This window comes from Carassius carassius, chromosome 24, assembly GCF_963082965.1.
Source record: "Carassius carassius chromosome 24, fCarCar2.1, whole genome shotgun sequence".
Lineage (NCBI taxonomy): Eukaryota > Metazoa > Chordata > Actinopteri > Cypriniformes > Cyprinidae > Carassius > Carassius carassius.
The window spans coordinates 24,060,565-24,086,873 of NC_081778.1; the positions used below are offsets into that span (position 1 = coordinate 24,060,565).

Consider the following 26,309-nt stretch of genomic DNA (forward strand, 5'->3'; position numbering starts at 1 on the left):
TCCAGCTTCTGCGTGAGATTTTGATACAGATGGCACATCTTCAGGTCTACCAAGTAGGCTGTGTGGTGTTTTTTAGTGACTTTATGTCTCATCATTTTGTTTTTTTGGACTTTTCAAACAATCTCCATCTGTTTGTTCTGTTAGTTCATTGGTTATTGTCGATTGGAGAACCGATGGGGAGGAAAGAAAACTTGTAGCAGTATTAAAGTGACTTATGGCGTTTTGTCATTTGTTGTTTACAACAAAGTTGTGTAATTGTTTTCAGACTGAAATAAAATAAACTGCAATGATACCTGACGCATTATTATAAAACAAGCCTACAAATGCTTGAATGTGTGCATGGTGAAAACACAAACAGGAAAATGTTTGCTTCGTCGCACTTTAAAATTGCAAAGTTTTGAGTAGTTTACGTCACAGAATATTACTATTATGTGGTTAATTTATTTCATATATTTTTAATTATAATTTATTCCTTTGATGGAAAGGCTGAATCTTCAGCAGCTATTATTCTGGTCTTCAGTTTAAAATGACAGCATTTATTTGAAAATGTAAATCTTTTGTGGCATTATTTTAATCAACTTAATGACTTCAGAATAGAAGTATTAATTTCGTTTAGAAAAAGGTGGAAAAACTAAAGAACAAGGGGAGAAAAATACTCTGACCCCAAACTTCTGAAAGGCACTGTATATACAGCTACCAAGCTCATGGTGATACACATACAGCCAAAATATAAACCAAGCACCTGATAAATGTAAATGTGAAAATTAACCAAGAACAATAAATGCTAAAAAAAAAAAGTCATCGTGATATTCATTGTTAGTTTCTTACTGTAAGGAGTTCGAAAGATGTGATCATGTCTGACAACATGTACACCTTTTAATTTGCAAATAAATACGTCAGAGGAAATTAGAATCAACTTGAGCAATCCCCATTACAGAACATCACCTTCAGTCAGAAGATTATGATGTTAGAAAATTCAGGTCATTGTATGTTCTGTGAACGAACAGTACTCTGTTGTGCTGGTAGATAGATAGTGACAAAGCAAGCAAGTTGACATTTTATGCACATGATGGGGAAAAAGGCTAAAAACAAAAACACAAAAAGCAATGCTTTAGATAGATGCATATCTCTTTTCTTTTTTTGTTAAAAGTGCACTCATTTTGTGCCTGCTGAAGACGGAAGCCCAGCAACTTGGAGGTCTTTCTACCTGGACACCAGCGAACAAACCAGAGGAAGAGCCCTTAGTATGGAGACAGAAATAGATCACTCTGATCTATCATCAGACATCATTAATATACATCCCTGTTTTATTGCAGTCTCCTGAGTGAAAAACAGTCATTTCAGGTCAAGTGTACATACTGTCATCTTTGAATGTGGACTGCAGAACTAAGAGGAGAGTATAAAGCATCTTCAGTGTCTCATAGCTGCAGAACAATCCGGTGGGCCGATGAAGTGGGACTGTTATTGCAGCTGAGAAACCCGCAGTGGAGTGGCACTGCTGAAGTCCAGGAAGAACGGGCCTTCCTGTTTGGGCAGGAAGGTAGAGGGGATGACATTGTAAATCCCGGCAGGCAAGTTCTCAACCTCCATGTAACAGAAACCGCATCTGAGGATAAAGAGATGAAATACCATTATAGTATAACAATGGAATGTTTTTAAACCTTTTTTTTACAAACGCTTAAATCTTTGAACTATTGCATACCATCAATTTAGATAAGTCAACCATGCTGCTGCAGGATGAGACCATGAAACATTTCTCTCAAACATATTTTGCTGTTATATGACTACATTGTAAATAATCAACTATCTTTGACCTAGACCTAGATTTGCAAGCTTATGTTAAACTGGAACACAGGCCAGCTGACTGTTATAAAAATCCACAAGATTGTATTCAGAATATCATGCTCATGCTACCATATTACTTACCGTAAGTTATTTTTGAAATCTTATATGTGTCTTTGAAAATACATACACTACGGTTTAAAAATTGGGGCTCAGTTTTTTTTTTGTTTTTTTTGATGAAAGACAATAATAGTTTTAATGAGCAAGGATGCATTTGAAAGACTTTTATATTGTTACAATATAAACTACAATATAAACTAAATGTTTCTATTCATCAAAGAATCCTCAAATCAGAACAGAATTATTTATGCAGGATCATGTGGCACTGAAGAACAGAGTAATGGCTGCTGAAAAAAAAAGGAATACATAAAATTGTAATATATAGTAAAATACAAAACAGTTATTTTAAACTACAATATTTTATAAAATATGAAATAATCCTAATCGACCGCAAACTTTTGAAAAGGGGTCCTCAAAAAATGGTTCATCATATTTTTGGGGATTTACCATCTAAAATCTGCATTATACATCAAAGCACACTGCATTATATACTGTATCCCATAATGCTTGTGGTTCACTCACTTGTGACATTGCGAAATAGAAGTTCTATGTAATATCAACCATCTTTTTGTTATTGTTATTCTTGAATTTGTTGAAAATTATTTACACTAATTTTCAGACTCAAAATGTAAAATGTTTTACATGAAACTGATAAATAAATAAAAAAAATAGCCAAATAAACATTTTTTATTTTATAGGTAACTAGGTGCTATTAACAGAATTAAACATTGAGGTTGTGTAATTAGGACATTTAGCATACTAGTAGTTCTGAGTGTGTAAGCACTCAGTGAGCACTCAGTGAGTGAGTATGCAAGCATTATGCACATAATAATTTCAAAAGAATACTGTAGAAGGCAGTATAAGTATTTTGCAATGTATAATATGCAGTATGCAAAACTCAGTACACTAGCATCCCATCACAAACATAGCAAATGTGTTTCATTTAAAAGAACGGAAGTCAACACAGGGTTGGGCTCTGCATCACCTTCTATCTAGTTTTCTTCATCACAAAGAGAGTATTACTTTACCTGTAATCTCCACTCCCTCTTTTTTCTGATGATCCAGATTCCCCTGCAGAAGATACGGTCACCACCTCAAAGCCCACGCTGTACTGCCTGCAGAGAGAAAGCCAAACTCCTTTATATTCACATGCATCACGCTACAGCATACATCCTCACACTCTACAGTGAAAAGAGAGAGAGAATGACAGATCTGAACGATCTGAATTTCATCCACAATGGAGTAGTTGCACAGGATAACCCTGCCTTAAAGTCAAGGGAAATGCAATAACCCATGAGATCCCACCCACTTCCAATGGCAAAAAGGATTTTTTTAATTCATAAAAACACATGCAAAACACTATTCCCTTGCTTACAGTTAATAACACCCTATGTGAGTTACAGCTAATCATAGCAAATTTCTTAAATTATAAAGACCTTCAGATTAGATATTGATATTCAGGTGTTGAAGGATATATATGTTTATTGCAATTATTTTAAATACCAATTAGAGGTCGACCGATATTTGTAATTTTTTAATATATCGGCATCGGCCGATATCCGTGTTTAGTAGCACCGATTTAAAGTCAGGCACGTCGGCGGGCAGCCCTGTGTTATTGGTGCAGTGGAAAGTGCTGCTGCCATGTGAAGGACCCAAAGCCAAAACACAACAAGATTCCACAACAGTCCTGGGAAATAAAGGTAGTCAGAGAATTTCACTCTGTAAATGGGGTGGAGATGTTGGCAGCTCTCACAAACACTGCAGCATGATTGAGGGCTACGTTACTCCGCCCTGCTCACAGACAGCAGCGAGCTCGGAGAGACAACTGTCCTGGAGCTGCCCAGAACAGTGAAGGATATTTGTTCGGAAGCATGGTTTGATGCAGATAATAGCCAGGTTTCCATCCAACCCATTTGCATTTAGGGATGTCAATATTTGATAATTTCCATGATCGATTGTCGTTTAAATGAACGATCAATTAATAACCTTAAAGGGTTAGTTCGCCCAATTTGCAAAATTATGTCATTAATAACTTACCCTCATGTCGTTCCAAACCCGTAAGACCTCCGTTTATTTTTGGAACACAGTTTAAGATATTTTAGATTTAGTCCGAGAGCTCTCAGTCCCTCCATTGAAGCTGTGTGCACGGTATACTGTCCATGTCCAGAAAGGTAAGAAAAACATCATCAAAGTAGTCCATGTGACATCAGAGGGTCAGTTAGAATTTTTTGAAGCATCGGAAATACATTTTGGTCCAAAAATAGCAAAAACTACAACTTTATTCAGCATTGTGTTCTCTTCCGTGTCTGTTGTGAGAGAGTTCAAAACAAAGCAGTTTGTCATATCCGGTTCATGAACGAATCATTCGATGTAACCAGATCTTTTTGAAACAGTTCACCAAATCGAACTGAATCGTTTGAAACGGTTTGCGTCTCCAATGTGCATTAATCCGCAAATGACTTAAGCTGTTAGCTTTTTTAATGTGGCTGACACTCCCTCTGAGTTAAAACAAACCAATATCCCGGAGTAATTCATGTACTCAAACAGTACACTGACTGAACTGCTGTGAAGAGAGAACTGAAGATGAACACCGAGCAGAGCCAGATAACGAACAACAGACTGACTCGTTCTCGAGTCAAGAACCGTTTCTGTCTGACGCGTCCGATTCGAGAACCGAGGAGCTGATGATACTGCACATGTGTGATTCATTGTGAAGCAGACTGACACACAGAGTGTCTGAACCGAACCGATTCTTTTGGTGATTGATTCTGAACTGATTCTGTGCTAGTGTTATGAGCGCGGGTAAACCGAAGGCTTGAATCAAGGGCAGTCATCACAAATGACGCCATTACGTCGAGCGCAAAAGAACCGGTGAACCGTTTTCTTCAACCGGTTTATTGAATCGAACTGTCAGAAAGACCTACTGGTGATCCGAAAACCGATGCAACCGGTTCTTGACTCGTGAACGAGTCATTATCTGGCTCGGCTCGGTGTTCATCTCTCTCTTCACAGCAGTTCAGTCAGTGTACTGTTTGAGTAAATGAATTACTCCGGGATATTGGTTTGTTTTAACTCAGAGGGAGTGTCAGCCACATTAAACAAGTTAACAGCTTAAGTCATTTGTGGATTAATGCGTATTGGAGACGCAAACCGTTTAAAACGATTCAGTTCGATTTGGTGAACTGGTTCAAAAAGGTGCGGTTACAGTGAATGATTCGTTCAGGAACCGGATATGACAAGCTGCTTTGTTTTGAACTGTCTTACAACAGACACGGAAGAGAAGACAATGCTAAATAAAGTCGTAGTTTTTTTTTTTTTTTGCTATTTTTGGACCAAAATGTATTTTCAATGCTTCAAAAAATTCTAACTGACCCTTTGATGTCACATGGACTACTTTGATGATGTTTTTCTTACCTTTCTGGACATGGACAGTATACCGTACACACAGTTTCAATGGAGGGACTGAAAGCTCTCGGACTAAATCTAAAATATCTTAAACTGTGTTCCGAAGATTAATGGAGGTCTTACTGGTTTGAAACGACATGAGGGTGAGTTATTAATGACATAATTTTCATTTTTGGGTGAACCATCCCTTTAATGCTCCAAAATGCGTCTGCAGCGGTATTATTATTATGTGCAAAAACCACTTGGAAAAAAAGCTTTCGCACCCGAATCAAAGGGGTTTTAGTCTGAATAAAATGCTAGTAGCACGACTGTAAAATAAATATATGTGATTATGATCATTTGATAAAATGAAGAGAGCGCGCCATACGTTGGAGATAATTTCACTTTGTTGACTGTTTCCCATCAAGGAGACCCCTGAATGCGCCTCTTTAAATGGTATCGTGGTGCTCGTTGTTCTATTTTAAAACGCAATTGCAATGTTTTCAAATGACATTATAGTATTAACAATAAAATTATCCCAAATGTGGCTGTGCTGCGCAGTCAGTGAACTGCTTTTTTCACATCAAACATCAAACAAACAATTTATGCAAGTATTATGACCAGTACTTTATTTGATACTGTTCTGCAAAATGTTCGATTTTGAATTTTTGCATTCCGCTAAGCCTATTTGTTTAAAAAAAATCTGGCATTTACAGTGCATTAGATTGTGACAGTGAATGCATGCTTGTGTACGAGGACAAGCGAGCGTGGGTTTGACTAGGTGTATTTGGAGGTTATTGCTCATGTTTCGTTCTGCACATATCCAAATGTTTCCATATTCACAATGTATCTGAATTAAACTATTTTATATATATATATATATATATATATATATATATATATATATTTATTTTTATGTAAACTAGACGGAAAAGATCATCTTCTTCACATGAGCAAAAACATCCTTGGCATAACAGCAGAGTGGACCGGTATACTACGGTCTATTTAAACTGACCAGTGTAACCTTTTATATGTTTGGTTGACTGTACTTTATTTTAATTATGAACAGACTGCGATGTAAGTTTGAAATTAGAATGCACTTTAGATGTTCTGTGTCATTTATACCAAACACAAATGTTGCTGGTTGCTAGTGTGTTTGCAGCACTACTATTATTTATTTTTAATATATTTCATTTTTATATATTTTTCCGTGTAAATTCCGTTAAAATTCAGCTTGATAAATGCTCTAAAACTTTTATGTAAATGATTGATTGAAATTAAGATTCGAGAGATGGTTCAAGTCAGTGCTCAATAAATGATGGTGAGTTAAGAAATGTTGTGCATCCACTTATTATTAGTGTGACATTTTAGCATGCAAATAAAGGGGAAAACTTCAAGATATCGGCCCTAAAAATCGGCAGAACATATCGGCCATCGGCTGACCGGGACCTCTAAACATCGGCTATATTAAAACCCATATCGGTCGATCTCTAATACCAATTGCAACCTTTGAAATGTAATGAAACCAAAAAAACAACAAGCAGTCTGACCTGGAGCCACGGAGTTCGATTAGCAGAGGGCCTGCTTTGTCCATGCTGAACTGGCATATGGGGTTGTTCTTGAAGGTATCTCTATAGTTTCCACAACCTCCAGCACTGGCCCCCTTCCACTGCCCATTTATCTACACATAGAGAGAGAGATATGTTAAACCACCAGGAAATATTTTCCAACAAAAACAACCGCTAACAGTGAAAGCAGAGGTGTGAACTCACTCTTTTGGTCTGGGTGAAGGGTGTTGGGATTTTGGAGAAATTAAACTTGCATACCGAGTACACCTGGAAAGGGCATATTCATTAGAACAGTTAATATGATTAAAATACTATAAAAATAAAAAGCATCCATCGCACTGGATTGTGTTTTTACCCTTAATGTGTAGTTGATGGTGTTTTGTTTCTCATACTGAGAGACCACCAGTGTGAAGGCGTGAGTTCCTGGACTAGTCAGCTTGATCTTGGTTAAGTAGTGGGGACTGTTGATCCTGATGCCATCAATGTAGGGAGGAGGTTCAGCTTCAGAAACAAATTGGAACCCGAGCATATAAATTAAATTAGAAACTATAAAGAATAAAGGTATACACAAGTGAATGTATTTGACTTCTTGAATTATGTGCTCACTTACCTGGATAATAGACTTTCTTTCCATTGGTCTTGTAAACTACTAATGTAATAAACTCCCGGTTTTGAGCAAAGTCGTCCTTGAGAGTGAATGGAAAAGTAAGAAAATCATAAGCACTCACTGTAGCAGTAGCAGTGTGGCCTTGCTAATTCATCAGAAAAGGCTGCTGGATTTATTGATTTTTTTTTTTATGTAATTTTCTTGTAAATTACAGGTTGTTTTGTAAATGTTTACACAATGATTTTGGAAACCACAGCTGCCATTTTTTTTTCTGTGAAAAAAAACATGATCGTTTTACTGTCTTCTCAATCCATTTGTATGTAGTACACTGCACAATAATCTGTTGCAGTACCTTGTCAGTGATGTGTCTGTTGAGTAGAACCCATACTGCAGCGCCCCCTTGAGGACACTGCACTTCCAGCTTGTACTGAGGATTATTGGCCAAGCTGTAGGCATCTTTCACTGGTCCCTGTTTCCCATCCCAGCTACTGCAATAGCATAATGCACATACATTTTCTAATTATCTGATAATAATCAGACGTCATAGAGACATTTATATAGATGTAATGACAATGAGACGGACCTGTGAATGCATGAGGATTCTTTAAACAGTGCTGGACTCCAGCTCAAATAGATGACGTCGTAATACTGGCACAAGTCTTCCCAGATGATCCAAAATACACCTTAAAGAACATCACACAAATCAATAACAACTTCTTTTACAAAATTTGTCTTGTGGCATTGATACTTCAACACTGACATGCCATTGTCAAACTTCTGTGCCGTTTTGGGGTCAAAATTGAGGTATTTGAGAAGATCTGGTGTCCAGTTCTTCTCGTCACGTTCGCTATATCGCCCTTTCCACCTGAGATGGCTCCATGGGTTCTTCAGCTGGAGGAAGCGTTTACCCTGAGGGAACAAGCAGGAGATAATGCTGCTGTTGTTATAGGCTCATGAGGCTTCACTATGTCAGAGATTTTTAACACAGACCAGGGGGCGTTGAGTTTCACCTTGTGTTCCCTGATGTCTAGGACAGCGTATGCATGGGTGGGCACTAAACCCCACTTCTCCCCCTCCTCCTCAGTCATGACCCCTGTCGCTGTGGTGATGAGAACATCTCCTCTGTGAAACCTGCAAGGATAGATCAACAAAACACCAGTATTGTTACAGTTGAAGGTGCACAGTGTAATCTTAAGCGGCATCTAGCGGTGAGGTTTCGAATTGCAACTAACGGCTCAGTCCCCCGCTCACCCCTCCCTTTAGAGAAGCTATGGTGGCCGACACAGATAAAGATGTCATCAGTAAAGACAACAGAGAGCATTGAGATTTCTTTACAAAAGGTAAATCAAGGAATTATATTTACTTAATTATTCAATAAATCAATGTTATTTCGAATGTTAATGTACTTGTTCATCATTGTGTCAGTGTTTTATTTGCAAAAACAACAAAGTGACGAAACACGCTCTGTAGAGCAGTTTTTCCATTTAGGGCTACTGTAGAAACAAGGTGGCGACTTCCATGTAAGGGGACCCGTGGTGTCTGTAGATATAAATAGCTCAACCTAAGGTAATAAAAACATAACGGTTCATTAAGAAAGGTCTTTAAAAACCTCTGAAAACATAGCTATATATATTATATTGCATTTCTGTAAATAGATCGTTGTAAGTATTATACACTGCACCTTTAACAAATTTTTTTTTTAAATGGCAACTGAAATAAAAACTTAAACTTAAAACAATTTAAAAAGGAAAGAGAAAGGTTGCCTTGTCAACTAACTGAAATAAAACAAGCTTAATCTGAAGAACTAAAACTGATAAATCTAAAACAGAAATAAATACAAATTAAAGTTAAACTGACAACAGTATATAACAAATTGAAAGTAAAATGAAAATGACAACTGAAACTATAAAAAGAATATATATAAAATAACACTGCACAAAAACTATTCATGACCAGAATCAAGACAGGCAAGTGGGATAAGGCCAGTAAAGTATTGAAGCAGCTCCATACCACCGACTCAAAACAGCCATGTGACCTTACAGTGGTCAGAAATCAATAAACACCAGTGGACTGTGAATGTGTGCTTACCTCTGGTAAAGCATGCGGAAAGTGTCATCTTTGTTAAAGGACTGATTGTCTGAGTGCATAGCGATACGCTCTGGGATCCAGCCAGTGAGAGCGTGCAAATCAATATTCTACACAGAAAACATGAAAGTGACACCATAGTATTCACTACTGTTCAAAAGTTTGGGGTCAGGACAACTGAACAATTTAATAGATTTCTATTATTTCAAATAAACACTGTTCTATTGAATTTTACATACATCAAAGAATCCAGAATTACATTTTTTTTTTATTATTCATTAAGCATCAGTCATAACATGAAATCAAGTCAGTAATATGTAATATCTGTGCATCCCTTCATATTTTTCTATAAAAGTGATATTAAGTTTGGTGACAGAAATGTCTTGTTTAGAGCAGCACTCACAGAATTGGAGCCTGGGAAATCATATCCTCCCATGACCTTCATGTAAGCCTTCTCAATGAGTGACACCCAAAGTTCATTGCGATTACTGGAGTAGGAGCAAAGCAGCTCGCCATTGCGATCCACCGGGAGGAAATCATCAATAATCACCTGACAGAGAAACACACACCTGAACTACAACAATACAATCCTGAACCTGTTGGTCTTCAAACAATGAAGACGACGACAGAAAAAAAAACTGCAGTTTATTTGAGGAGGTGGGCTAAGAGAGGTTGAGCACCTTTCTCGGCACGCCGTTAATGTGCAGTTTCACCATGTACTTCCCACAAGGGTTATACTCTGGCTCTCCTTTCCTGTTCTGTGGGTAGATGATGCTAAATACAAACACGGAAATATATATTTTATCATTGTGGGAAACTCCCATTGACTTCTATTATTCTTGTTATATAATTGTTATTAATTAAAATGAGAGTAAAACAGTGAGTGTTCAGGAAATTTTTACATTTCAGCCTGAAGACACTAGACATTCTCAGCCTCATAATCCAAGGGTTACACATGAGTCAAACTATAATAGTGTGAGGTCAAGCACACCCGCTGTACCTTGTGATTAACTTTTTGTTGTAGCGTCTCTCATATGCTGCACTGATGGCCAATGAGGCAATGAAGGAACAGTCTGACACAACTGTCTGCAAACAAAAGAACTTTACATAAGCTAAAAATTCACATTAACAACAGAGCATCCTGAATGGTAAAACTGCTTTAAATAAAAGTTGAATTTATTACTGGTTAAGTTGCATAACCTGCTTGATGCTGAAGCTGGACACAGTGTAGATCATGGTGGGGTTATTGCAGATGTCATCAGGTCGAACCCAGCGTGAGAATATGGCTTTCTGCTTCGGCGACAGAGCCAGTTTTCCACATTTGTCCCTATGTAGAAATGTGAGAAATCTTTTGACAGTGCAGCACTTCACAGTGTTATAGGACTACTACTCTTAAATATACTATCAAAAGTTTGGGATGGGTAAGATTTTTTCAAATGTATTTCAAAGAAGTCTCTTATTTTCATTTAAAATAACCGGATTCTATTTCAACATATTTTAAAATGTAACTTATTCCTGTGATGGCAAAGCTGAATTTTAAACAGAAGTTACTTCGGTCTTATGCATCACATGATCCTTCAAAAATCACTTATATGCTGATTTGGTGCTCAAAATTCAGTTTATTACAATAAATGTTGAAAAAGGTTGTGCTGCTGATTATTTTTGTGGACACTTTGATACATTTTTTCCCCAGAATACTTTGATGAATAGAATGTAAAAAAGGCACTTATTAGATTTAGAAATATCTGTTACATTATAAAAGTCTTTTCTGTCACTTTTGATCAATTTATTTTGTCTTTGCTGAAAAAAACTATTAATTTCTTTAAAAAAAAATATCGGCCCCAAACTTTTGAAAGTTAGAGTGAGTAAAAGCAAAATACAGCTGTTGCAGTGTACAAAAATACCAGTGAATATCAGTGAAACTTGCACTATATATAGTATAAATTACACTCGTACATAAAATACTCACGAGAATGGAACAGGAAAAGCAAAACGTTCCCTCAGGTCAACACTCATGAATGGAACATATTCAATTCCATTTATCTTCGAGGTCTTCCTACAGAACACACAAACACACAAAATTAAGAATATAATTTCAAGATTATATTTTCAAACTTCTTTATTTCTATATACGTGCAATGTTAAAAACATGCTGAAAAAATGTAAATGAAAAATACACTTGTAGCTGATATAAATTAGTTTTTAGGAATTTTTTTTTTTGGTTATGGCTGATAATGAACAAATTAAAACCCATATTAATATTATATAATATTAAGCACAAATAAAACAAAAATTACAATAAAAAATTTAAAAGAATTCTTGTAAATGCCACAAGTCAATTTAGGCACTCACAACATTACACATGGACAGCATGAAAAAACGACTTGGTTACGTATGGTAACCCTCGTTCCCTGATGGAGGGAGTGGAGACGTTGTGTCAAAGTTCAAACATTAGTGGGCAAGAGCAATTGGAGAGTAGATGACTCTTTATGCTTTTGAATTGCTCTTGCGGTACTTTGGTGTCATACACCGATTGGTTTACACGGTGCCAATGCAACTCGAACAAGACTATATTTAAAAGCCTTCAGAGTTGAGGTAAATTAACAACAACAAATAAACATGGCAGTTCACTGATTTCATGATTCGATTCTCTCATAACTTTTTTTTTTTTTTACAAAATGAGATTTGAGACAGCCGCGATATAGCATTTCCTTGGTTTCCAATGTAAACAAAGCAGCACAGCGCTTGACCCTACTGATGAATGCTGCTTTAATATCCATTATACAGAGTCAAAATGAAAAGAAAATATAATAAAAAATTTTCTAAAAGACAGTTCCCCTCAGAGACAGATTTATATTGACTCCTACCCACAACTGTATCACGATTAGTTTAATATCTCAAACGATTTGAATCATCACATTCAATCAGCTCGTGGTGCATTGTTACATCCCTACAGGTTGGTGACATACAGGGTTTTGGTCCTAGTTGACGAAATCGTGGAAGGTATCGTACTATCTAAAGCCTACACGCTGACCCTCTTAGCCTGGAGGGCATAGTCGGTTGCGAGCGCAGTTCTTGCAGAACCTCTGGGTTGGGACCACCCTCGTGCAGCACTTTCAACACCTCGGCCTGGAAGAGCTTCAGGATCGGCATGAACTGGCAGGGCGGATGAAAAAAGGAACTGGAGTTGGTCTTGGCAGTGTAGCAGTGGCAGCCACGAGTGTTCAGGGCAGGGTGGAGGAGTCCATTCAATCTTGATGCTCTTGGCTGCCAGGGCAAGCACAGCTGCCATCTCAGCATTCGCATCAGACTGAAGTCATTTAATTGTCAACTTTGGATGGTTCCAGCCAACACCCCGCTGCAATTGACAACTTATCCTGACTAGAGCTGTAATCGGGCCATAAAAGTTAGGCCTGACAGGACCCGAGTCAGACAGGTTTCGGCCTGAGCCCGACAAGTACATTTTGACTGACAGCTTTTTAAAAGCCCGAACCCGTTTACAGCCTGAGATTATTCAAATGTGCCAACACACACAGCTCTTTTGTCAAGAATGAGTCATTTATACATGTTTTAACATAATTTATTCATAACTAACGTAGACTACACCACTACACAACAAGTTGGAATAAAGAAATAAAATAAGTCCTCTGTGACATCTTAACATCTCAGCACTCTAAATAGACATAGGCAAATTTAGCCTATAAATAGACCAACGTAGCAATAAAACGAGTCTTTTTTTAACAAATTAAATTAAGATAAATTTTAAATTAAGATAGGTATTTGGCAATAACGAAATTAAGATAAAGGCTCCGCCAGATTTGCTTCGCACTAGCAGCTGGTATTTAATAAAAGAATAATGCCAACATTAGCGTTCACATTATGCCTTTTAGAATATAGAATTATGAATATAGTTAAAAAAAACCTTTATTCACAGAGATTAGGCTAGCCTACATGTATTTGTGGAGGAAAATGATTGAATCCACTGTAGATGTCTTCAGCGCGTTCCTGTGCTCACTGATGGTGCATCATTATTCACTCATTATTCTCATTATAAACATGGTCAAAACTTTTCCACACCTCAGACTTTGCTTTAGTTGCTGGTGCAACCAAAACGTAATCGCCAGAGGCAAGGATCCGTTACACCTACTCAGCATCCATTTTCGCATCTTTCTCGCGCTAATCGAAACACATCACATGACCGCACGTTTACCTCGCAAACCGGAGCGCAAGCCCGAGCCCGGCCCAGGGCCGTGTAAGATGATATAAATTAAGCTCGAACCCGACCGAACCCGCCGGGTCCTTGCAAAGATCTTAAGCTCTAATCCTCACTGCAAGCTCAGAATGAAAGATTGAACTCATCCAGAGACAAGCTCTCAAACTCATCCGGAAGCTCGACTAGATAACACAAAGCATGAGAAGAACCTATTTATACCCAAATATCCAGAGGGTGGCTGCTAGGCCAATTTTGCTCGCCAATTTCATCGGCCTTTCTCAATGATGTCAGAGGTATGTGGTGTGAACCCTAGTGTCAGAACTTCGACACAACGTCGATTTGACATCTAAAAATGAACATTTTCATTTTGAGCTTTACAAAAGATAGATTTGATAGTATAATAAAATTCTCAGCACTTTTGTAAGATTAACTGTAGTGAGTGTGAGATTAACAATGATCGAAATCCACACAGGGGAACTGAGAAAAAAATGATTAAATATCAGACATCATCCTTGCTCTGAGCCTACCTGAGCACCTCAATTTCCTCCACTGTGTAGCGTTGACCCTGAGGCTCACTGGACTGCACTGCTCGGACCGGCTGTGATTTGTCATGAAGAGAGAAGTCTGGGCCTAGTGGAAAGAACTGCCTCACCTGAGCAGGGCCTTTGGATGCGGAGAAGATGGGCTTGTCCTGATTTGCCTGTTTACTAAGAGAGTCTTTCAGTCCCTCTGCCCTGAAAAAAGAAAAAAGGAGATGGAAACAAAGGATCAAGGGTCAAATGTGCATTGTTCTATTTTTAAAATTTGTGTTAGTAGTGAGTTTAATAATATTTTATGGTAATCGCCAATATGCCACAACTGCTGTCGACGCCTCTGTTGATTTTGTGGTATTTCACCCATAATATGCATAATACACTGGAGTATTAGTATTTTAGTATTAGAGTAAACAGTGAAGCACCTGTCCAGAGCCTGCCGAGCAAGCTGCTTCAGTTTTCCCTGCAGTGCTTGATCTGACGTCTCATTGGACTGTGTGGGAGAGAGAAAGAGTTCACAGATCTCAAGGCTTGGCTCAGTTTCTGCATAGTTACAGAGGAGCCCATATAACCTGCAGTGAGAGATATGAGACCAGAACAATGTTCCAAAGACTGACATTACTTCAGAACTGCTGCTAGTATCTTAGTCTACATGTGTAGTTATAATGAAATTATATAGTTCTTTATATACACTACTGTTCAAATGTTTGGGGTTAATGTTTTTCAAAGATGTATCATGCTCATCAAGGCTGCATTTATTTGATATAAAATACAGTAAAAACAGCAATATGTTTAAAAAAATCATTTAAAATAAATGGCTTATATTTTAATATATTTTAACGTAATTAATGTATTCCTGTGATGGCAAAGCTGAAAAGTTATTGAGATTTCATAATATTTTTGTGGGGAACATGATGCATTATTTTAGAATTCTTTAATAAATAATTTAAAAAACCTCTTTATTGACCCTTTTGAACAAGAGTCTCTTAAAACTCAAAGCACTTCCCCTTATGTGATGACTCACCGCTTGAATACACAGCTCCACAGCCTGTGTATAGAGCTCAATGGCCTCATCTGTGTTTTCCTTCTCATCTTCTTCAAAAGCCTGTGTCACCAGGAAGTACGCCCTCTCCAGATCTAGCTGATGTTTACTCTTCAGCGGGTCAGTGCTCTGTGCTTGAACTAATTACAGGGATTCGGTCAAGAAACTGAGGGATCCTAACACAGTAAGTACTTTTACATCAATTCACATAAATTTGTCTTTTTTACTCAACCTCATGTTGTTCCAAACCCATATATATATATATATATATATATATATATATATATATATATATATATATATATATATATACACATAAATAATAAAAAAACATTTATTTAGGCTCCAACTTAATGGCTTTATTTGATCGCTAAGTTTGCAGCAAAGAAATATATTTAGGAACTTATTCACTGAAATGCTTAATATCTATAAATTCATCCACGCTGGAGCCGTGCCAGAGCACAACCATGCAAGGAAGATAATTCCGCAAGTAACTGCAATTCCAGGTTTTCAAACTAAAACTGGGAGTGTTGATACATTCAATTAAATTTATTAATCATGATTCATTGTGTGTTTCCAGAAGATCCAATATTCTCATTTGGTAAGGTATTTAAAGAAAATTATTGTGGGGGAAAATAAATTTGATTTCAGTTTATATCTTGATTTTTGTGTTTTTAGCATTAAGTTTAAGCTCACATACTCAATCTTGTTGCAGAGGACCAGTGGTTAATAGATCACTGAAATGTAAACTTTTAGTAAACAATTAATGTTCCTAAAACAAAGCTAACATATGGTTTCAGACAGGGGCGTCCATCATGCCCATTCAAAGTGAGGGGGCACGTGCACCCTCAGAATGGAAAATATTAACAATTTCTTCCATCTACATCAATGAGGAGGTTTCAGGTTTGTTGACCACAGAGAATGGTGGAAAAAATTCAGCCCTAATAAATTAACTTAAAAGAAGTATCAATAGATGAAAACAGCTTTTTGATGAGGTCATATTGTTTTTAGTTAATGTACACTGACCGGCACTGAGCAGGGTCTGTACTCTTTCCAGGTACTCGTTCACCTTATCTTGGATGCTCTCTAGATTGGATCCAGCCATGCCTGCATAGATGAGAGCCTGGGCAGCCTCCTATTCAGAACCCATAAGAAAATATATCAAATATTTGTTTCATTCAAATATATCTTATTTGCCATAAGATGGAACAAGCTGACAATTCCATTGAAAAATTAACCCTTTTCAGGAAATACTATGAATGTTTAAGGTAAACTAGCTTTAAATGTCAAATAGGATAACCTTACCTTATAGTAGAAAACAGCTTCATTGTATTTCCCCTTCTGATCATGCAGTACAGCTGATTTGGCAAATTTAATAGCATCGAGTTCAAGAGTTGTACAATCCATGAGTGACGTTTAAATAATGAAAACTGAGTTCAGCTTAACGGGTAAGTTATATGGCAAATCATTTTAACCTGTTATTCATTATGGTTAGCAGTTCCTCCGAGGATTTGCGTTTCTTTCTTGAGTTATTCTCGTAACGTGGACTTCTCGATCTCGAATTTCGAAATAAAATAAGGCGTGACTGAAAAATATTGCATCCAAGGAGCATTCAAACGTAGTGACTCTAAATAAGGTGTGAAAAAACAACGATTTAACTTGTTATGATGACATCAAAACAAATCCTCAAACCCGCAGTACTTCCGGGTGCGGTGGTCGTGGACTGATGTTGTCACGACATGTCATTTCTTTTCCACGAATCGGTTCCTTGAAATAGTTGAGGTAAAAGAACCGGTTCAAAACATAGACTGTATAAAAACAAAAAGCAATTAAGTGGTTCTTATTTAATTTATTACGCTGTGCCCCACAATCCTAACTCTAATATATGTTCCAGTAAAGCCTCATGCCTCAAGATTTCTTTTTTTTTTTTAAATTAAATTATATTAGTAAGGATGACCTTCCTAGACAGGGACATTTTGAACCTACCTAATTATCATTAATTTGTATATTAATTACTCAATACAAAAAAGTTGCAACTATCTTCGGTTCATCCTTAACGCTTAAAATGTTCTTTGCTTGTACGTAACGATAAAAACGTGATGGTTTGTTGATTCAGTAAGTTTTTTGTTAATTTGAGAAGATCAGTTCACTTCGATTTATGAACAAAATGTTCAGGGGTGCGTTTCCCAAAAGCAAGTAAGTTCCGTCGTTACCATGCTTTTGGAAAATCCACCCAGTCTGATTCATGTAAATGGAATACGCAAAGGAGCTGTTGCCCATAAAATGTTGTTTTAGAGGTTAGGAATTGAAAACTTTGTGTGACTTTATTGCTTATGGTGAAAAAGAAATTAATAAAATAACAAAATAACTTAACTCTAAGACTATCTCTTGATTTTTTAATACTACTGATTTTTTTTTTAATACTGCCGATTGAGTCAAACTGTTCTGCAGGGTACCATAGGCTACAGCAGATGAAACCAGTTAGTCTTTAATCTCCTGAAGCCTATTTCAGATAAGACATTAGATGACCATTACAGCTAGATAATAACCTGTTTAAAAAACTTGATAAAAGTTTAAAGTCTATAGTCCATTAAATGAAGACTGTAAAAAGTGACTTTTCTGAAGACTGTAAACATGTCACTGAGAAAAAATGGCTTGTCTACATTTTTCCTCTGACTAAAGAGGCATAAAAATAATTTGACATTTAAACATTTCAAAACATTAAGTTTTTTATTTGAACTCAAAGCAAAATTGGCAAAAAAAATGACATCTGTGTATTTGATGGGAAATATAAATATGAATATAAATATTTTGCCTGTTTATTGATAAAAAGTTGCTGCCAAACAAAAACCCCATTTTTAACTGTGTGAGAAACATAAAAACGCTTGTTTGCAACATATAAATCACAGCTTGTTGGTTAGTCATGAAAATCATTTCATTCCTACACCCTGGTGAATTTTTCAGTAACAACAGAAAGATAGCAAATAGTTAATCAAGAGTGACTGAGAGAGGGAGGAATATGTCCAGTCAGTGCCTCGCCTAATATAGGAAAATTTAAAGCCCTATATGGTTGACATCATGGATCATTTCTGTTAACATGCACTCACTGGTTGAAATTTAAATGTACTAGAGAGCAGAGGCTGACATTTTTTTCGGGATTTCACGGGAATCCCGCGTGATTGGGAACAAAATCACTATTAATCACGGGATTGGGACGGGAAAAAATGTCAGCGGGAGTGGGCGGGACCGGGAATACACTTGGATCCCCAACAAATATAGCCTACCTTTTATATAAATAAACTAGGGGTGTGCGATATGAAGATTTTTGATCGTGGACGATAAATATGTCTCTACAATCTGCTTTTGAAGAAAAGTAGTATCGTGCTGCAGCGCTCATTCAAACAGCTGCAGTTCTGGCTTCTCCATCATATAGCTACTGAACAACACCACATCATTCACAGCAGTGTTAACTCAGCGCTAGAGTTACTCTCTTATTTACATGTGCTTTTAAATGTTTCGTTCTCGCGCTGCTTTGACCTGTGCTTTTTCTGAGCGCCGCATTCACCAGACAAGAGTATTTGAGATGAGCGGTGTGATTCTGACTGGAGCGAGGAGCAGATTCTTTAAAAGTCGTAGTGTCGTGGTTCTCACTCGCTCCAAGACCGATTCATCACCAGTACAATTAAATCTCTCCGATCAGAAGGTTAAAATGACGGCAATAACCGAGCGGGAAGTTACAGGCTAGTTCTGGAGTTTGTCTGTTCTAGTGATGTCCGATTCGCGAACAAATCGTTCAATTTAACCGGTTCTTCTTAGTGAACCGGTTGAACCTGTTCACCAAATCGAACTGAATCGTTTGAAACGGTTCGCGTCTCCAATAAGCATTAATCCACAAATTACTTAAGATGTTAACTTTTTTAACGTGACTGACACTCCTTCTGAGTCAGAATAAACCAATATCCCGGAGTAATTCATTTACTCAAACAGTATACACTGACTGAACTGCTGTGAAGATCGAACTGAAGATGAACACTGAGCAGAGCCAGATGAACGAACACGCCCACTGCTGGAGCAGTTCTCGTTCTCTGGGCCAGCTCTGGATACCTTTATGATGATTTGGCCTAAATGTGGGCCGGATCTGGTCCGGTACCATTTTGGATCTGGTCCAGAACCGTGCCCGGATCTGGGCCAGCTCACACACACACACACACACACACACACACACACACACACACACACACACACACACATATATATATATATATAATATGCTATATATATATAATATGCTAACACACACACACACACAAAATAAGCTGCATACATTCAAAAACTAGACTGCTAGACTAAACTGCTAGAATTCAAAAACAGTTAGTTTATTTGGATAGTACTTTTCACAATACATATTTCAGAACACCTTTACAGAAAATGCATGTTTCTTTGTTACAAACAAAAAAGTAATGTCCATATACCACAGTATTTGTACAGTTACCTGATAATACAAATCACATAAGTAGATGATGACTGTATTTAAGAATAAATAATACCAATCAATACCAAATAATACCAAGCAATCATTACAAGCATCTTACATAATAGATAATTAAATATTTTACTGTCTTATGGCACTGATATTTTTTTTCGTTAAGTTGTTATACGAAGCTGAACACTCTATTAAAACAATATTAAATGGTAAATGGACTGCATTTATATAGCACTTTCAACAGACCACATGGCCATCCAAAGCGCTTTACAAGTTGCCTTACATTCACCCATTCACACACAGACTGCGGTGTCAGCCATTCAAGGCGCCATCCAGCTCATCAGGAGCAGCTGGGGGTTAGGTGTCTTGCTCAAGGACACCTCGACACTTGGTCAGGTGGAGCCAGGGATTGAACCAACCTTCCAGTTTGTAGACAACCTACATGAACCACTGAGCAACTGCCGCCCATATTAAAACAATTGAATTACTACAAAAACAATGCAAAAGATGTGCCATTGTGCATCTTTTCTTTCCTTTTGATAATTTATGCACAAAAAAGCAAAATTAAAGGTTTATTTGGTACACTACCCCAAGCAGTACAAGTCTATACTTCTGCTGCTTCCTGTACATAATATTTACTAAGCTTAAAGGGATAGTTCACCCAAAAATAAAAATTCTGTCTTTAATTACTCACCCTCATGTTGTTCCAAACTTGTAAGACAACTTGTTCATCTTTGGAACACAAATTAAGATATTTTTGATGAATTCTGAGACCTCTCTGACCCTCCCATAGACAGCAATGTAATTATCACGATCTAGGTCCAGAAACGTGGCAAGAAGATCGGTAAAATAATCCATGTGACAACAGGGGTTCAACAAAAATTTTACGAAGCTATGAGAATACTTTTTATACCCCCCCCCCCCCCCCAAAAAATACAGTACAGACCAAAAGTTTGGACACACCTTCTCATTCAAAGAGTTTTCTTTATTTTCATGACTATGAAAATTGTAGATTCACACTGAAGGCATCAAAACTATGAATTAACACATGTGGAATTATATATGGAATTATATACATAACAAAAAAGTGTGAAACAACTGAAAATATGACATATTCTAGGTTCTTCAAAGTAGCCAAATTTTGCTTTGATTACTGCTTTGCACACTCTTGGCATTCTCTTGATGAGCTTCAAGAGGTAGTCACCTGAAATGGTCTTCCAACAGTCTTGAAGGAGTTCCCCGAGAGATGCTTAGCACTTGTTGTCAATGTCAATGTCAATTTTATTTATATAGCACTATTAAACACAACCACTGGTTGACCAATGTGCTGAACAACAACAATAAAATCATTTCAATAAGACAAAACATAATAATATAATAAAACAATACAGTAGAAAATTCTCAGTTTTAAAACGCTAAATCAAAAAGGTACGTTTTCAAAATAGATTTAAAAACAGATAGTGAAGGTGCAGATCTAATACAAAGGGGTAATGCATTCCACAATCTAGGGGCAGCTACCGAGAAAGCGCGGTCACCCCTACATTTCAGCCTCTACTTGGGGATGCATAATAATCTCTGGTTGGACGAACGGAGAGACAAGATGGGGTCGGTGTTCAGTCAATAATTCAGAAAGATAAGTAGGGGCAAAACCATTTAATGATTTAAACACTAAAAGTAGAATTTTAAAATTAACTCGATAGCGCACGGGTAGCCAGTGTAGAGAGCGTAAAACCGGTGTAATATGCTCCCATTTTTTGGAGCGCGCTAAAAGCCTAGCAGCTGCATTTTGAACTATCTGCAAGCGAGATAGGGCTGACTGACTAATCCCTAGATACAGCGAATTGCAGTAGTCCAATCTAGATGTAATAAAAGCATGAATTATTTTTTCGAAATTTGTAGTAGATAAAATGGGTTTAACTTTTGCTAGTAGTCGAAGGTGAAGAAACCTTGAAAGAAACATGATTCAACCACTGAATTTATCTGTTTGTCAAACTTTAGACCATCATCGAAGATAACACCCAGATTTTTTACCCAAGGCTTCACAGATAAATTTTTATCGCCTAGGGTTACTTTAGGCGCAGTAAAAGAATTTGATGGACCAAACACAATTATTTCTGTTTTACTCTCATTAAAATGTAAAAAATTTAAAGACAACCAGGCTTTCACATCAGACAGGCATGACATAAGTGCTTCCAAACCATTTGAGCTCTGTTTTAAGGGCAAATAGATTTGAGTATCGTCTGCATAGCACTGAAATGACAGGCCATGCTTTCTAAAAATAGAACCCAAAGGGAGCATATACAGTGAAAAAAGAATAGGAGCTAAAATGGAGCCCTGGGGAACACCACAGCACAAGGTAGCTTCCTCAGAAGAGTGTTCACCAATGTTAACTCTGAAACTTCGATTTGAAAGATAAGAGTTAAACCATTCAAGAGCACTTCCTTTTATGCCTACACTGTGTTCCAAACGAGCTAGCAGGATGGCATGGTCCACAGTGTCAAAAGCAGCACTCAAGTCTAGGAGCACTAGCACAGCATGATCCCCAGAGTCACCAGTTAATAAAATATCATTTAAAACCTTCAGAAGTGTGGTCTCAGTTGAGTGGTGTTTTCTAAAACCTGATTGAAAAACTTCAAGGATCTTATTTTCATCCAGAAAGCTTTGTAGTTGTTGCAGAACTACTTTTTCTAAGACCTTTGAAATAAAAGACAAATTTGAAATGGGTCTATAGTTGGCTAAAACAGAAGGATCTAAGTTCGGCCTCTTAAGCAAGGGATAAACTGTGGCATGTTTTAACACATCAGGTACAATACTACTTTCCAAACATCGATTTATCATGGTCACAAAATAAGGACCCAAAGCATCAAAAACTTGTTTGAAGAAATATGGTGGAAGAGCATCAATAGAGGAGCCAGAAGGCTTTAACTGACACACTATTTCTTGAAGATATATAAGAGAGATAGGTTCAAACTGGTTCAACTCAGCAGAACCAAAAGTAGTAATTGAAGGATCAAACGCAGGTGGGACTATCCCTAACCTGATATCACTGATTTTATTTATAAAATATCTAAGAAAGTAATCACACATAGTTTTTGACGCATCTGGGTACTCACGAACAGTTGGATTAACAAAAGCGTTAAAAATAGTAAAAAGTGTTTTAGGTCTATGGTAATTCTTTTCAATGATTGCCGCAAAGTACCTGGATTTAGCTGCTCTCACTGACTTCTGAAATTTTGATAGTGAGTCTCTTAAAATGTCAAATGTAATTTGGAGCCGGTCCTTTTTCCACTTTTCCACCTTTTCCAACCAATCCAGTATAAACAGCTGCAGCTCAAAACTCTGGTAAGAAAATGTGTCTTTAAAACTAGCAAGTTTGAGAAAACTAGGTGAGTTTGAGAACAAACATTTTGGATGTAAAAGTTCAGAGAAAGGGCTAAGATCCCCAGTAGTAAGCCAAGATTCTGTAATGAACAAAAAATCCAACTCCCACGAAGAGAAGAAGTCATTTATAATAACAGTTTTATTTACCACTGATCTGACATTTAACAATCCCATTCTAAGCCGACGCGAATTTTCAGACAATACCTCAGATTGCGGTGTCCGTGGAAATGCACTAAGATGGTGCAAGAACACTCCCCCACGGTGGACTCGGGGCGAGCCGTAGACAGGAAGCACAGCATCCGCTGCCAGAGTGGAATATGTCAGTGGAATAAGAAATCGCCGGCCAAACCCTTCCCATGATGAAGAGCCTGAAAAGGCCGCGACTCGCGCTGTTGATGCAGGAAGTGCTTCAGCTTAACGGCAAGACCACCCCGACATCCTCGCCGTTTCCGACGCCTCCTCGCCGGTAGGGAACTTGGCCAACGACGAAGGTAACCAGATATTGACCTCAGAAACGGAGGTGAGTGATATGAGTTATGATATGAGATATTATTGGCCCTTTTGCCTTCTGTCTGCAGTCCAGCTCACCCCTAAACCATCTCGAGGAGGCCAGGTCATCTGGCGCAGCACCCCATCACTCTCCTTCTTGGTCAAATAGCCCTTGATGCCGTCAGTGTGACTCTACAATTTTCATAATCATGAAAATAAAGAAAACTCTTTGAATGAGAAGGTGTGTACAAACTTTTGGTCTGTACTGTATATATAATGACTTTATTCAACAAATTGTCTCCTTGATTTCACCATGGTGCTATTTTGGAGAGGATCCATGCACTGAACGTGAGCAGCGCATGCAATTATGTGTCAGCTGAAGGGTCAGAGAGGTCTCAGAATTCTTTAAGAAATATCTTAATTTGTGTTCCGAAGATGAATGGGGAACTTACAGGTTTAGAACGACATGAGGGTGAGTAATTAATGACAGAATTTTAATTTTTGGGTGAACAAATCCTTTAAACCAGTGCTACACAATGAAAAAGAGAATAATCGGAATAATTACCACAGGGAAATGTGTAGGACCTCGGTGAACAGTCACGCCACTAACTGCAGAATCGGCTGCTTCTGCCAAAGTAATTATAAGAGCCTACTTCCTCCCATCTGCGATCTAAACACAGTTAATGATTAAGTGGATGCAAGTAGAGCCTCCCTGTTACAACGTCTGGGTTCAAAAAGTACGGGAACTGCATCAAATGGAAAAGATAACATACTCATTACGACTTCAGAAATCTGTTTTTAGTTTACGATGGAGTCCAGCAGAAGTCTTATTCATGTAAAGGGCCAACAAGGTAGGGTTCTGGTTTATGGTTCCCTGCTCTACCACCAAAAGTGAATTTTTTTTAGGGTTGTATGGTGATGCTGAAACCACATGGAAATGCAAAATGTAATGCTGAAATATATTATTTTTTATTTTCAAGACTGTACACTAGTAACATATTTGATAATTATTGCTTATGCATGTAACTGCTCTGTCATGAATTAATAAAAATGTAAGTTCAAAATAAATAAATAAATAAATAAACACAGTTAATGATTAGCTGAGGAAAAACAATGATCAAGATTGTCTGGACCCCTTTCCTTTCAAGGAAAGAAATGGCTAATTTCTTTGCGACATTAAGTGAAGTGATAATGTGTTCATACAACAGAGAAAAGGTCTGTTGCGAAATGCCCCCGCTCATGAGGAAACTAATGGAACATCGACATCCTGAATCCCTAAAAGGGAGCTGATTTAATTAACTCTTTTTACAAGATACAAGGACTCTGTGTATCACAGCATCACATGATCCCAACGTTGAAGAATCAATGCAGCAGATGACTTTCTTGATACCCACGGTTAAGCACGAACTGCTCCAGGTTTTTTTTTTTCTCTTCTTTAATCAGGATGGACAGACTGTGTAGCATTCAGCTAATTTGAGTCTGGAGCTAGAAAATGTAAAGGTACCATTACCTTTAAAATCTTTATGTGCTGGATGGATATTCAGTTCATATTTTTATTTTGGGTTTTAATCGTTTAGAACATTTTTCATAAAATACGGAATATTTAGGGGCCAAGCACCGAAGGTGCGTACGACCCTATTGTGTTTGTTCCCGTTCTTATTATTATTCTTCCTTCTTCCGACTGGGAGTCTATGTCAGCCCATAGAACCGATTGCAGGAAAGTTGTTTTGACATTCTGATAGAGGACAGTGCCAACATTAATTACACCAATTTTGGTGTGTCTAAGACATTCCCTCTAGCGCCACCAACTGTCCAAAATTTCACTTTAATTTTGTTAATAACTTTTTAACCGTAAGGCCAATCAACAAAATTCTTTTTTCCTCTGATTTCTGAGCTCATGCCGATTCGATTGCACCCTATGCAGTCATTTTCCGTCATAGAAATATGGCCGCCATTTTGTTTTTTCTTTTAAAAACCTACCTTTTCGAACTCGTCCTAGACGGTTTGTCCAATTCACACGAAAATTGAACCAGATCATCTTCAGTCAGTGCTGACCAAAAGTTATGCAAATCAAATTGATTCGTCAAACCGTTTTCGATAAACGCTCAAAAGAAATTTTACGTAACGCTCACAAAAACGGTTGTAAGGCTGTATCTCTGCAACGATTTATCATATTCAGACCAAACTTCTGAACAGTTTGTCCAAAAATCATAAAATTGGTCTTGTTAGATTCAGGGCAACATGCCCAGTCGACTGATATCCAATTTTACCATATCAACCATTTTGACTGTCGGCCATTTTGAATTTTGTGCTAAAATGCTGTATTTTCAGAACGCATCAACGGATTGTTACGAAACATGGTATGGGTCATCAGCACAATGTCCTGAAGGAGCGTGAGAAGTTTTGAAACAGCGCCACCTAGTGGTGATCATCTTTTTTAAAATACTTATAACTTTGAGTGTGGTCGACTTATTTTCACGAGACTCATCAAATTAGACTCCTGAAACCTTACCGAGTCCTACGATACCAAACATGCTAGGTTTCGCCTTACGGTTTGTGTAGCGTTGTGATTTAGCGCTTAAAAACCATTTGGCTATATCTTCGAAACCGCTTGTCTGATCG

General features: G+C 37.5%; 1 protein-coding gene across 1 annotated transcript; it reads right to left on the minus strand.

Annotated features, from left to right (window-relative positions):
- Nucleotides 1-1,289: 1,289 nt before the first annotated feature.
- Nucleotides 1,290-17,072, minus strand: LOC132103246 (calpain-7-like). Its single transcript, XM_059508196.1, has 21 exons — nucleotides 16,640-17,072; nucleotides 16,361-16,469; nucleotides 15,317-15,474; nucleotides 14,718-14,785; nucleotides 14,287-14,493; nucleotides 11,516-11,602; nucleotides 10,747-10,873; nucleotides 10,547-10,632; nucleotides 10,227-10,320; nucleotides 9,950-10,096; nucleotides 9,550-9,656; nucleotides 8,472-8,592; nucleotides 8,226-8,370; nucleotides 8,045-8,144; nucleotides 7,814-7,949; nucleotides 7,465-7,540; nucleotides 7,210-7,355; nucleotides 7,059-7,121; nucleotides 6,837-6,967; nucleotides 2,931-3,017; nucleotides 1,290-1,606 (listed from the first exon to the last, which is right to left on the minus strand). The coding sequence occupies exons 1-21, from the start codon at nucleotides 16,739-16,741 to the stop codon at nucleotides 1,462-1,464; spliced, it is 2,442 nt and encodes an 813-aa protein (XP_059364179.1). The 5' UTR covers nucleotides 16,742-17,072; the 3' UTR covers nucleotides 1,290-1,461.
- Nucleotides 17,073-26,309: the final 9,237 nt, after the last annotated feature.